The 14,924-nt window shown below is 36.4% G+C and overlaps 1 protein-coding gene across 2 annotated transcripts in view; it reads left to right on the top strand.

The window, feature by feature from the left end:
- The window catches only part of SMARCAD1 (SWI/SNF-related, matrix-associated actin-dependent regulator of chromatin, subfamily a, containing DEAD/H box 1), an 85,880-nt gene that overhangs the window by 17,624 nt on the left and 53,332 nt on the right, over positions 1–14,924 (top strand). For both annotated transcript variants that reach the window (XM_032138527.2, XM_032138610.2), the window contains exons 3-5: positions 1,199–1,376; positions 9,653–9,821; positions 12,669–12,735. In XM_032138527.2, the coding sequence (XP_031994418.1) occupies positions 1,199–1,376; positions 9,653–9,821; positions 12,669–12,735 (414 nt within the window). The remainder of the gene's footprint in view (positions 1–1,198; positions 1,377–9,652; positions 9,822–12,668; positions 12,736–14,924) is intronic.

The following is a 14,924-nucleotide window of genomic DNA, read 5'->3' as shown; positions in this document are numbered from 1 at the left end:
AGCTATCATTTTTAAACTTTGAACTAAAGATTCAACTGGTCATTGCTTTTTAAAATTAATTTCCTAGACCAGGCACTGTGTTTACTTTAATATGACTCCCTTCAAACTGATCCTCTCCTCCTAAAATATGTAAGGGTAAATGGTGGTTTTATTGGCAAAAGGAAAAATAATATTGGAATGTACCCCTTGGAGAGAAGAGATCTTGGCATAATATTTTATTGACCTGTTTTGAACAGACAGATGATACCAATCATACCAGTTTTCTAGAACTGCCATAACAAAATGCTACAGATTTGGTGACTTAAGAAATTTATTTTTCGCAATTCTGGAGCTTTGAAGTCCAAGATCAAGTTGGCATGTGTTTTCTTCTTAGGCCTCTTTCCTTGGCTTGTAAGGTGATCTCCTTCCTGCCTTGTCTTCAAATGGCCTTTCCTTCTTTTGCATCCTGGTGTGTCTCCCTTTTCTTATAAGGACATCAGTCATATTGGACTCAGAGCCCATCCTGTAGGCCTCATTTTAACATAATTTGAGAGTCCAGTCTCCAAATATAGACACAAAGAGTAGGGTCCACACACATGACCTCAATTACCTTTTTAGAGGCCTCATCTCCAAATACAATTACATTTTGAGGTATTGGTGATTGGGACTTATGAATGATGGGGAGGAGTACACAGTTCAGCCCATACACCACATATTCATAAGAGCTAATGTTTATGGGATGCTGGCTATGTGCCAATTACTGAACTAAATGCTTTACATATATAATCTGATTTTATATGCATATTAACTTTGTAATTATTAGTGTCTGTATTTAGAGAGGAGGAAATTAAGGCTTAGAGAAATTAATAAGATGAAGAGGTGGGATTGGAATCTTTTGGGCTATGGTGTTCATGCTGTCTCATGTAAAACCTAAGTGCTACAAAGTAAAAGCACAAGAGAAAAGGATTAGACTATAAAACACAAACCTATGTTATTTTGCAGTTTCCACTAAAGTCTTGTTAGTAAACAACCTGTGAAACAGAAAATGTAACACCAGCCCTGGTTGATGATTAATTTTTTCTTTAAAAAGTGGTGCGAATTTTAGTTTTTAGATTGGAAACAATGAATGAAATTTGAGATTTTAGCACATGATTGTAATTAACAACAGATTCATTTTCCAGTTGCTCAAAATATCTTTCTCCTTTTTATTCTCTTGCAGAAGATTCTAGTGTTCCAGAAACTCCAGATAATGAAAGAAAAGCAAGTATATCATATTTCAAAAATCAAAGAGGAATACAGTATATTGATTTGTCTTCTGATAGTGAAGATGTCGTTTCCCCAAATTGCTCCAATACAGTTCAAGAGAAAACATTCAACAAAGATACAGTGATTATAGTGTAAGCCGATTAATAGATTTATTATATTTGCATGTGTGTGAGATTTTCCGAGAAAAAACCTACCTAATTTGAGATATTTTGATGACTTCCTTTTTTTTTTTTTTGCGCCACCTGCCTTTCTTGGCCACATCTTGGTTATTTTCTCTAACTTATAGTCATGGAGAGGTACAATGTGTATTTTCTGGGTAACAGTGTTTTTTTTTTTTTTTTTTGATAACTGATTTCGAGAGCAGGTACTTAATTTCCTTATTATGGAAGTTTAAAAGAATTATTTAGCTAGTACCTTTGATCACGTATAACTGCTTTATGATTTATTCTTCAGTCCATGAATCAAGTCATTTTAACATGTTTATTGGAAACACTCCGAGCTAGGCACTGTTTTATGATTAGAAATATAATAGTGAACAAACCATCCCCAGCTTCCTTTTTGCCCTCACACAGCTTGTATTCTAGTCAGGTAGAAAAGTAATAAATAAAAGATGTAGTGTGTCAAAAGATAAGTGTTATGGGCAAAGGGAAGAGGAATAGGGAGTTAGGGTCAGGGAATGGTTTCTTTTTTTCTTGTTTTTTCTAGAGATGGGGTCTTGTTGTGTTGTCCAGGCTGCTCTAGACTCCTGGCCTCAAGCAGTCCTGCTATCTCGGCCTCCCAAAGTGCTGGGATTACAGGCGTTGGATACCACACCTGGCTCGAGGGTCAGGGAATGGTTTCTAAAGAGCATGGTCAGAAAAGCCTCAACTGAGAAGACAGTGCTTAATTGAGAAGACAGTGCTGGAACAAAGACATAAAGGAGGTGAGAAAGTAAACCATGTAGATGTGGAGGAAAGAGTATTCCAGGCATTGGGAATATCATGTTCAGTGACTGTATTATGCCTGGTGTTTTTGAGGAAAGTGGGAGGGACATGATGCAGAGTGAAGGATCTGAAGCCATAGTGTAAAGGATGAGATGAAGGAGGGGCTTCATCACATTAGTTCCATAGGCTGTTTGGTTTTTATTCTGACTGGGATGGGAATTCCTGGGAGAATATTGAACAGAAAGGTAAAATTATCTGAGTTAGATGTTTAAAAGGTCTTAATGACTGTAAGGGAGCAGTAGTAAAAGCATCAATATTGTTGTAATAACCCATCAAAAAATGATGGAGACTTAGATGAGGCTAGTGCCTGTGGGAGGGATAATAAGTGGTTAGATTCTGGAATATACTTTGATGATGGAGCAAGAGATGATTTGTTGCAGGATTTCATGTGGGTTGGGAGATAAAGGAGTCAAGGATCACCCTAAGATTTTTGGCCTGAGCAAACTGGAAGGATGGAGTTACTAGGTACTGAGATAAAGGTGACTGTTTCTGCTGTGGGTGGGCAAACACCTTTTGAAGTGAAGTCAGCAATTCATTCTTGAACATGCTATGATTGAGAACACTCCTAGACATCTAAATGGAGATGTCAAGTACGTATAAATTAGATTTGGGACATTTGAGTTCTGAGGAGAGATTACATGTCTGAATTTACTAGTTGACAGAGTATTGGTTTGCTATTTAAAGCCATATGATCAGATGAAATCAGTGTAAGGGACACTAGTACAGTATAGCTGAAGAAGGGACGTCCTCTTGGTTGAAATACTGAGGCTAGGAACTCTGGATTTTTAGGATCAGGGAGATGAGAAGAAACCTGTAGAAGGTTCTAAGGAGGAGCAGCCATTGAGGTAAAAGGCTACACGGTCTTCTAGAAGCTAAGTGAAGATAAAGTGTTGTAAGAAAGAGCAAGAGATCGGACTGTCTACTTCTGATAAGATGAGGACTTCATCTTAAAATGAACTTTTCACATGAAGCTGTGATAAACATGCCTCATTCTGAAATTTACTCCAAGATAAAATGTAGTGAAGATCCTGCATGGTTAATCCTGAGGAAAATTGGCATATTTTGGAAAAACTGTAGAAAAGTTGCAAAAATATAATGCATTATCAACTCTCACAATCTTTTCAGAATTACCCTTGTTAGTGTTTTCCCACAATTGCATTATCACTCTTCGTAAACAGCAATTACAATTATTACTGAACACTTTGCCTGCAGTATTTTCTCATTTATCTCCTAAAAACAAGGTCATTCATTCATTTGCATATTAACAGTAATATTTCAAACCCAGAAATACCAATTAACACTAGTACAATCCTGTTATCTGATATACTTTTCATATTCTGATTTTGCCAGTTATACCAATAATGTCCTTTAGAGCATTGCTACTCAAAATACTGATTTATAAATAAGGAATATGTCTTAGAATGCAAATCAGGGTACTGATTCCTTCACCAAGAATATCTTGCAGTAAAAAAAAAAAAAACAGCTGAACTAAGCAATGTGCTCAGTAATGTTGTTTACGTTCTGTTGCTAGTTCCTTAGGTTGTCATGGACAGACTACAGTTGGAGAACTAGCAGTCAGTCCCTGGACCATATTTTCAGTAGTACTTTATGGTAATTTTTTTTTTACAGTGGATTTAGTTTGTCATATCTCTTTAAACTCATTTAATCTGAAACTATTTCTCAGTCTTTTTTTGTTTCTCGGGATGCTGACCTTTGAAGATTATAGGCCAGGTTTTTTTAGAATTTTTCTAAATTTGGATGTAACTAATGTTTCTTCATGGTTAAATTTAGGTTAAGTGGAAAGAGTACTACATACTACTACCTAAATGATCTTGTGTCTTTCTCAGTGTGTCATATCACCCTGAGGCATGTGTCAGGAGGCACATGATATCCATTTCTCCCATTATTGCTGAACTTTGATGACTCAGTTAACGCGGCGCCTGCTAGGTTTTGTCTGTCAAGTTACCATTTTTCCCTTTGTAGTAAATAAGTTATCTGTGGAGAGATAATTCGAGACTGGGTAACAGTCCTATTCGCTAGCCAGCTTTCACTCAGTAGTTTTAGTATCTATTGATTTTTGCCTGATTAATTTATGATAATGATGGTGGCAAAATGGTGGTATACTAACCAGTGTTATAGAACTTACACTTGTATTTGGTAGTCTGTAATGTTCCCTTTTCTCCCCATTTGTGCATTTATTTATGTGGTACAATAAATATCAAAATGAAATTATAGATGTGTACTTATTCAGTGGGTTTTAATTTATTACTATTATTATTCATTTTGGTGCACAAATTTCTCAGTTTTGGCAGCTGAGGGCCCCTTCAAACAGGCTGTTGTGTTTGTTTGAGGGATTCCTATCATTTTCCTTTCTGGAACAAGGTATCCCAGACTTGTACGTCTCCTACCTCAAGCCTGAAATTAAGATTAGCAATTTCTCCAAGTAGTTCTGGTTCTTTTTAGTAGGAAATGATACTTGGAAATCTAGAAACTTGTTTTGTGTTCTTTCTTTGCTGCTGGTGAGGTAGGAATTAATGTCATTGCCCTTTCAGCAGAAGGACCTAGGAAATACTGGGGTGTAGGGGGTTGGAGTTAGGGAGAGAGAGAAGGAAAAATGTGAAAATGTGTGGTTTTTTTTTTTTAATCATTTGTTTATAATGATACTGATATTTCTAAATCTCTCACTACAGGGCTTTTCTTTGCCTCTCATTCTGTGTTTTCTTCTGACAGTGAGAACCCTGACTTCTACCAGTATCAGTATATTTACTAATCTGCTCAGTCATCGAGTATGCATAAAATAGTTTTAGAATAGCTACACCCATACTACTTGACCATTGAGGGTATATAGTCAATGCACTTGGATTATTAATTAATCAATTTAAATGTTTTGTTATTCATTTGAAATACCATTAATTATTTTGTATTCCTTTTAGGGTTTTTCCCTTGTTCTTTTCTTTTAAATTTTACTTTCAAATATTTAAAATATGAACAAGATTCCAAAAATCAAAACTCTACAAAGGATATGCTCAGAAAAATATCACTCCCTCACTCTTTCTATCCTTTCTCCATTCAAACCTTAGAACTAACCAGTTTGTTTAGTTTATTGTCATACTTTTGTGTATTTTTTTCTTGTTTCTTACACAAAAGATAGCATACTACATGTGTGTATATTCATTTGTTCTTTGTTTTATTTACTTAGCATGTGTGTATATATCTCCTGGAAATCGTATCAGTTCTAGAAATTTTTATTATTTTTTGCAACTCCATAGTACTACATTGTGTGAACGTTCCTTACTTTATTCATTCATTCCCCATGTATGGGCATTTTGGGTATCACAGTTTCTTAAGCTTGACATTTATTGACATTTGGGGCCAGATAATTCTTTGTTGTGAGGTGCTGCCCTGTACATTTAGGTTGGTTAGTTAAGTATCTCTGACCTCACCCCAGCAGATGCCAGTAGCATTTCCCTAGTCAAGACAATCAGAAATATCTCCAGACATTGCCAAATATCTGCTTGCAGCAAAACTACCCCCTACCCCCAACTTTGAGAACCCACTGATGTAGATGCTAGAAACTCTGGCAGTAGATAAAATCTCCTAGGAAGCACTCATAGACAAGAAAGAACGGAAGACAGAATCCTAGGTAGCTTCAGCAGTTGAAGAAGGTGAACAAAGGAAGAAGAGCCTGTTACAGAGATTCAGAAGGACAGGCTGAAAGGTAAAAGGAAAATCAGAAGTAATGTTGCAGAACCCATGAGGTGAGGGTGGGGCCAAATTTTCAAGGATATATTTGTCAACAATGTACAGGGCAACACAGGAAAACTTAGATAAGCAATGAAAAGTTTTTATTCCATTCAGCAGTTTAAAAGACATTATTGTCCTTAGAGCAGTTTCACTGAGTGGTTGTGCGAAAGTTATAAAAACAGTAAGTTTGAGAACTCCATAAGAAAGGATGTAGAAAATCAGTCTAATAAAATCTGTGAAATAGAGGAGAATTGGTTTTTTTTGTTTTGTTTTGTTTTGTTTTTCTTGCTGCTGTGTCCACAGTGCCTGGAAACTCTGGCACATGGAATTAATTGAATTAATTAATGCAGTCTTGAGCACATTGCCGGCTGGGGAGGAGGAGCTTATGAAGAGAGAAAAGATTCAGGAGAAACATAGTAGATAGTTAAAGCAGAGTCTTGTAGATGTAGAAAGGGCTAGAATGCCTTAGCAGTGAGAGGGGACTTTGTCTTTAACAGGAAGGAACTTCTTTATCTGAGACTGGAAAAAAGAGCAAGTGGTCAACTCTCTTGTTCTTACAGGTTTTTTTCTTTTGTTTTTTTTTTTGTTTTTGTTTTGAGACGGAGTCTCGCTCTGTCGCCCAGGCTGGAGTGCAGTGGCGCAATCTCGGCTCACTGCAAGCTCCGCCTCCCGGGTTCATGCCATTCTCCTGCCTCAGCCTCTCCGAGTAGCTGGTACTACAGGCGGCTGCCACCACGCCCGGCTAATTTTTTGTATTTTTTAGTAGAGACGGGGTTTCACCGTGGTCTCGATCTCCTGACCTCGTGATCCGCCCGCCTCAGCCTCCCAAAGTGCTGGGATTACAAGCCTGAGCCACCGCGCCCGGCCTTTTCTTTTGTTTTTAAAGTTTCAAGCATACAAGAAAATGAAATAGTATATAATGAACACCGGTATACCTTCCACCTAGATTTACCAGTTGTTTTCCATATTTGTTTATTGTGTCATCTATTACTATTTTTAGCTGAAGTGTTTTAAATTACGGACATCGCAGCGTTTCTCCCCTTAATACTGGTTATGTATCTGCCATCTATCAATGAACAATTCTCTAATATCATTTAATTTGTACCTTAGGTTCAGATTTCATGTATTTTATAGCTGATTTTTTTTTAAACCAAGATCTAAATTACATTTGGCTATTAGGCTTCAACTGTGTTAATCTAGAATGGGCCACTCCCCTTTTCTGCTTCTCTAAAGAGATCAAGTCTTTTCTCAGAAAAAATAGGTTTTTCTTTTTCTTTCCTTTTTTTTTTTAGACGGAGTCTTGCTCTGTTGCCCAGGCTGGAGTGCAGTGGTGTGATCTCAGCTCACTGCAACCTCTGCTTCCCGGATTCAAGTGATTCTCATGTCTCAGACTCCCTAGTAGCTGGGATTACAGGCACCTGCCACCGTGCCGAGCTAATTTTTTTAATTTTTAGTGGAGATGGGGTTTCACCATGTCGGCCAGGCTGGTCTTGAACTCCTGACCTCAGGTAATCCACCCGCGTTGGCCCCCCAGAGTGCTGGGATTACAGGTGTGAGCCACCGCACCCGTCTGGTTTTTCTTTTTCTTCATGACATTATTTATTTTCTATCACTCGTATTTCCTGTAGTCTGAAAGATAAATCCAAGCCATGGTGATATTTCATGGTCAGCATCAGTATTTATTACATCATGAGGCACATGAATTTGTTAGATCATTGAGTCTGATCACTGGATAAAGGTTGTGACAGCCAGAAGAGTAAATATCTTTGAAAGTGGTTATCCAGGGCAGGAATTATAAAAGGATTTTAACCTGAATGCTTTCATTTTCTCAGTCACCTAAGAGACAAAGTCAAGTAGGGAGCAGGGAATATAGAGAGGCATAATGAAAATTCAAAGTTGAATACATCAGGAATGAGAAGTCTGGTATAATAATGCAAAGGAAATGCATGTGATTGTCTTCAAATATTTGAAGGACAGGCATAGTGATAAAGGAAGAGGTGTATTTGCCTCATTACTTTAGAGCGGTTTCTCAGAGCTGATCTCAGGAAGTCAACCTAGAAGCTTTTGAAATACATACTCTGGCTAGGCACGGTGGCTCACACCTGTTATCCCAGCACTTTGGAAGGCCAAGGCGGGCGGATCGCTTGAGCCTAGGAGTTCAAGACAAGCCTGGCAGAAACTGGCAGTAGATAAAATCTCCTGGGAAACATGGCAAAACCCTTGTCTGTACAAAAAACACAACAGTAGCCAGGTGTGGTGGCAAGCACCTGTGGTCTCAGCTACTCAAGAGGCTGAGGTGGGAGGATTGCTAGAGCCTGTGAGGCAAAGGTTGCCGTGAGCCAAGATGGCACCACTGCACACCAGCCTGCGTGACAGAGTGGAATGCTGTCTCAAAAAAAAAAAAAACACACATATTCCTGATCTTTGGAAATTTGCTTTTAGATGTTCTTAGGCATCACATGTTGTGCCATAAAGGACACAACAGAAATAACATGAGTACATACAGAGAAATTGCATATTCTAGATATGTGTCTAAGAGAGCTATTCAAAAATAGAATTAGCAGCATAGCAAAGTCTGAGTTCGCTAATGTTAAGAATATACCTAAGTATAGTCCCATCTTGCTTTCGTTCTCTGATCTCTATAACTTACATTCATTTGTTACAGTTCTAGTTCTGATCTCTAGAGTGCCTACCATGTTTGAAAACCAAAACTTCAAAATGAGATTTTTTTGTTTAGGGAATAAATGAGTAAAATTTGACTCAAAATGCCTTTTATAAAGGATAAACATATGAAGTTAAGTAGAACAGGAATAAATTTAGTTGTTAGAGAATAAACCCTCATATGAAATAAATGTTTCCTGTTTGCTGAGGAAATGTTTTATTTCTGGCAGAGATTCCTATATTGAATGGGAGCATTCTGATTTTAGCAGTTAGATCCTGATCACACCTAGGTAGGCCTGAAAATTATCTTTGTATCCATTTAATCTTCATAATTTCTTAGGATTAGCGTAACTTCATCTGATATGGAGAGTATTGGTGAAAGAAGATGAGTAAAGAGGAAGTGGGCATGCAATAAATGCGTGTGAATCCTAACAAAATAAGTGCTAGGAAGTTCCTTTTGTTCTTCTCCATCCCAGCTCAGGGTTGAGATTTTTTCAGTGTATACTGATGTTGGTAATGTCGATTTTTCTTTTTTTTAAAAAAAAAATTTTTTTTTTTTTGAGACGGAGTCTTGCTCTGTCGCCCAGGCTGGAGTGCAGTGGCGCAATCTTGGCTCACTGCAAGCTCCACCTCCCAGGTTCACGCCATTCTCCTGCCTCAGCCTCTCCAAGTAGCTGGGACTACAGGCGCCCGCCACCACGCCCGGCTAATTTTTTGTATTTTTTAGTAGAGACGGGGTTTCACCGTGGTCTCGATCTCCTGACCTTGTGATCCACCCACCTTGGCCTCCCAAAGTGCTGGGATTACAAGCGTGAGCCACCGCGCCTGGCGGTAATGTAGATTTTTCACGTAACTACACTGAAATGGAAAAAAAAGTTCTCTTTCTGACAAGTATAGATTGCATTTACTATTGAAAAGAACTGCAGATGTGTTGTACTATGTATACACATAGACACTGTAATGAAATAACATTAGTAATACATTAAAAATGTTTTTTCCTCCTCTAAAAATATTTTTAGTTCTGAGCCATCTGAAGATGAAGAGTCCCAAGGCCTTCCTACCATGGCACGTAGAAATGATGATATTTCAGAATTGGAAGACCTTTCAGAATTGGAAGACCTTAAAGATGCTAAACTTCAGACTTTGAAGGAACTTTTTCCACAAAGAAGTGACAATGATTTACTTAAGGTTATATTCTTTTATAGTAATTGGTTATTGTAGCTGTAATACTGATAAAATCTCTCCTGCATTCAGTGCTATAGTTAGTAGTGGATAGTCATTTTTCTAAAGATGTCTTATGTTTGAAGATATTAACTATTAAATCTAAAGGAAGTAAATGCCAGAAATTTATTAATTGAAAGTCTTAACTTTTTAATAGATGACGTTATTTATTTGTAAATATTGCAGTAATTAAAGCCTAGTGAACATAGGTTGTGAGTTTTTTTGTGTTTGAGTGTTTCTAAAATGCATAACCTCCCCATTTCCATTAGAAATACTCAGAAACGTCAGGAACCACCTCACACAACTGTGACAAGGGTTTGCAGTGGCATTTAGTGCCCTGAAGCCAGTGATGCTAAACACCCTGCAGTACTAAGGACATAACTAAGGATATCCATAACTAAGGATAGTCCTGCCAGTAGCACTCTTGCTGAGAAATACTGATTTAACTACAGAAACAAAGGAGTATAGTTGAACTGTAAAGTGATGTTTAGGTATCTCTAATTATAAGAGTAAATAAAAATTGACCAATTTAGTTTAGGTAGAGAATAAATTTCTGAAGATTAATAAACAGTCTATTCCTAGCTCTGCCACTTATTAGTTGAATTATCTTAAGGGAATCATTTAATTGCAGGTCCTTTGTATTTTCACCTTTGTATCTTGTCATCACTGCTACCACTACCAGTTCTCCTCCTCACTATATGAGGCTTAGGAGTTACCATATCTGTGTGGACTAGGCAGGTAACCTTGAAGTGGTAGATACTAGTATACTATAGAGTACATACTCTTTTTAAAAGGGGTAGCTGCTGTCTAGCTTCAGTGGGACATGGCCATATGAGCTGTCAGTGATAGCCCATTTTTACTGGATACTGAGATTTTTCAAATAAAGCCATAAGACTGGATTTTTATTGAGGGTTGGTCACCACTTTAACAGCTATATTCCTATGCCTAAAATCACCCATTTAAAATGTACAATTTAGTGGTTTTTACTATATTTATGAAATAATGCAACTGTCATAATCTTAGTACATTTCAATGACACCCAAAAGAAACCTTATATCCATTAGCAGTCACTCTCTAGTTTCGTCCCTCTCCCAGTCCCAGGCAACCACCAGTCTTTTTTTTTTTTTTTTTTTGCCTATTGTGTATATTTCATATAAATGGGATCAGATATGTGATATTTTGTGACTGGCTGCTTTCACCTAGTGGAAGAGATTCATCGCTGTTGCAGCATGTCCTTTGTTCCTTTTAATGCTAACTAATTTAAAGAAAGATAAAAATAAACATGCTGTTCAAGCCAAACAAAACATGTCTGTGAACCATAGGTGGTCGTGTGCCTGCCAATTTAGGTGTAGATTACGTTATTTTTAATCTATGTTATTTTTGACATGAATCCACTGGATTTTTTCCGCCCAGATCATTTAGATACCGTCTTACTATTAGCTAAATGAAACTTTAGTGATATCTTGAGTCTACATTTTCTCTGACAGCAGTGTTACTTGTCTGCTAATGTGATTTTTTTTTTTTTTATGGAAACAAATGTAGACACGAGGGCTAAAGTATTTTAAAGCAGTAATAAGGAAAGAGCTTCCTATAGAATAAACATGGAGTATTAAAATATTCAACATAAAGGGCCAAATCTCAGTTTAAAAATACTTTCACTTGATTGCCAATTTTTAATGTAGTTCAAAGAGTTTTTTTCTTGTAAAAGTATCTTTCTAATTTTGTAATTTTATTGGAAAAATAAGATTGAGATGCATAATTTCCCTGAACGTTTCATTAACCAGTATCTGAAATTGTGTAATTTAGTATATCACACACTCCAGAGCACTGTCTTGAAGTAATCTGTATTTCAAGTGATCCCCTTCAGTTCTAGAGATTTAAAGGTAATGTTTATAAATTACTCAACAAAAGGTTTTAAATCCATATAAAAGAATTCAAGAGGTTGTGAAATAGTTCTAGGCTCGCTAAGAATATGCTTTGGTTATTTTGAAAATGAAGAGGACCAATAGGATATATCTTAGCATCCAAGATTAGGAAAAATTAGTGTGGAAGAGAGCACTTTGATTTGAGGCTACTTGATTTAATACAAAAAGTAGCTTATTTAAAAGTAAGATCTTTTTAAAACAAGTAACTCATTTGAAATATGGGAAGCTGTAATAGGAGAAAAATAGGGGATTTTAGTTTCTTCTGAAATCTAAAATTACTGAGCAGTGTAAAAACAGTATATTAGAATGATGTCATGCAAGTAATATATGCATGTGTTCTTGAAAAAATTCAGACAATTCAGAAATAGAGTAAAAATTAAGAGCCCTTATCCCATTTATCTCGAGCAGTATTAGATTTTTTTAAAGGAGTAGAATTATCCTTTTTCCCCTAGAAATTAAAAAAAAAAAGTAAATAGATGTCTGTCAGTCTCCTCTTTCCCCTTTCTCTCTCCATCTGACACACACACATACACAAACGTGAGCATGCACACACAGGCACAGAGTGGCCTGGACATGTTAAGTAGGAAGTTTTGTGTAAAACTTTGTAATTAAAATAGCAAAAACCTGGAATATACTGTATATATGTGATTGGGTTTTAATTTTTCCTTTATAGTAAGGATGGGTCAACCTGATACATTTTAAAATATGCTTAAAGTTCAGACCTTTTACATAAAACAGATTTCCTGAAAATTTTTCATGGGACTTAATGAACTTAAACTATGACACACAAACTTTCATGTTTATATTTAATATGTTCTTAAATATTTCAATAACTGAAATAATTCTTAAAGTGCTAATTTAAAACATTAATCTTTTCTCGTTCTGTTAGTTGATTGAATCAACAAGCACTATGGATGGAGCAATTGCTGCTGCCTTGCTGATGTTTGGTGATGCAGGTATGCCTGACTTAATTTTAAGCCATGTCGATTTATTGTTACATCATAATAATAGTACCTTCTCATTAATATTGCTCCACAGTTTATCAAACACCTTTATGAATTCTTACAGGAATCTATGAGGTATTAATAGTTTCAGTTTTTTTCCCTAAAAAGGGAAGAAGTTTCTCATTGATAATTTTACTGCTTTTCTACCAATCAAATCTTATAACAGTGAAGTTTTGTAGGATATATTTTCTCTCTTTTTAAAGTATAATTTCTAGTTGCATTGTAGTTTTATTATAGGTTTACAAATCTTAGTAGGAACATAATGTCTTAGGGAAAGTCATAGCTGGTAATCAGCATTCCTTCATTTAGTAAATATTTTTTCATATTTCAGGGGCTTGGGATGCAAAAATAAATGCATTTGAATGAGCTTGCAATATAGAAGCGTGTCCAGTTTTTTAATAAATGCTGACTTGATTTTTTTAACTTACACATACAAAAGAAAAAAATGTAAAAATCACCTGACCCTACTACTAAAAAAGTATTTAAAGTAAATAGTGAAAGCAAACCCACACTTCATTAACCACCCTTAAAATAACCACCTTTTATGTCCTTCTCAACTTTTTTCCTGCTTATATACACTGGCATTCAACACACATACATTAGGTTACAAAATGTAAATATATTGGTTTGCATCTTTTAAAAAATCATTTAATAATTTGTCATGGATAGCTTCACATTCCTCTGTGACTACCCACAGGATTAGTTTATTAACTGTTTCCCTGTTAATTAGCACTTATGTTTTCATTATTTCATTATTATAGCACTAAAGTAAATGTCCTTATACATAAATAGCAAAAATTTATGTTATTTATATAGGCTAAATTTCAAACTAGGATGCTCAAGCAAAGTGTACGCACATTTTAAATTTTAATATGTATTTCCATGTCCTTTTGTTAAAGGTTATGCCAGTTTATGCTTTTATCAACAGTATGTTTCTGAATGCTCATTTTTCTAAGTGGATTCTTACTACTTTTAATTTTTTCGAGGTTTAAAATATGTACAAAAATATAAAACAATGTGTTCCCATGGACCCATCATTCTTCAATAATTATCCACCTCATTTTTCTTTCACTAAGTGGACTGTATTCGAGTAGATTCTACATAAGATTTTTATTTCATCCGTATGAAATATTTTAAACCTTTAGTTTCCTCCAGTTTGAGCAAGGAGACAGTATTTTGTGGGTGCTATTCTATTTATTAATAGCTGTGTGACCTTGAGCAGTGTTGCCTGACTCTTCTTTGTTTCCTTAGCAGTAAAGTAGTATAATAGTGCCAAACTCAAAGGTCGTTGTGAAGAACTAATAATGTATACTACTTCTTATGGTGCCTGGTACATAGTGAGTGCATACCAAATGTTAGCAGCTCTTTGTTTAAGGGTCATCTGATGGTTTAAAAAAAAAGTTAGAGGTGAATGTTAGCTGTGTCTTCCTCATTATTGCATCCCTAGCACTTACTTTAAAAGCTTCTGAGCTAGGATTGTGCCACTGCACTCCAGCCTTAATGACAGAGCAAGACCCTGTCTCAAAAAAAAAAAAAAAAAAAAGAAAGAAAGAAAAAAAACCTCCTGAAAAATGATAGGCTCAGTGAACATTTGTTGAGCTGCCAAATAGCTTGGGAAGTTTTGCAGCTTCCCAATACATTCTTGCTCTCATATTATCTCATTTATCTCATTAGTCCATAAACATTTCATTAAAAACAGGTTGTGGAATTACTTTATTCCACGGTAGTATCTAATCTTTTTTCTCTTGAGCAATTCATCTTATTCAGCTTATTCATTAATTTCACAAATATATATATATATTTATTTATTTATTTATTGAGACAGAGTCTCGCTCTGTCGCCCAGGCCTGGAGTGCAGTGGCGCAATCTCGGCTCACTGCAAGCTCCGCCTCCCGGGTTCACGCCATTCTCCTGCCTCAGCCTCTCCGAGTAGCTGGGACTACAGGCGCCCGCCACCACGCCCGGCTAATTTTTTGTATTTTTTAGTAGAGACGGGGTTTCACCGTGGTCTCGATCTCCTGACCTTGTGATCCGCCCGCCTCGGCCTCCCAAAGTGCTGGGATTACAAGCGTGAGCCATCGCGCCCGGCCCACAAATATTTATTACATTGCTTTTACTAGGTAGCACAGGCTGTGGCTTAG

Source organism: Hylobates moloch, unplaced genomic scaffold, assembly GCF_009828535.3.
Source record: "Hylobates moloch isolate HMO894 unplaced genomic scaffold, HMol_V3 SCAFFOLD_2, whole genome shotgun sequence".
Taxonomy (NCBI): Eukaryota; Metazoa; Chordata; class Mammalia; order Primates; family Hylobatidae; genus Hylobates; species Hylobates moloch.
Note: the sequence above shows the minus strand (reverse complement) of the source record. Positions and strands in the feature narration are given on the sequence as shown.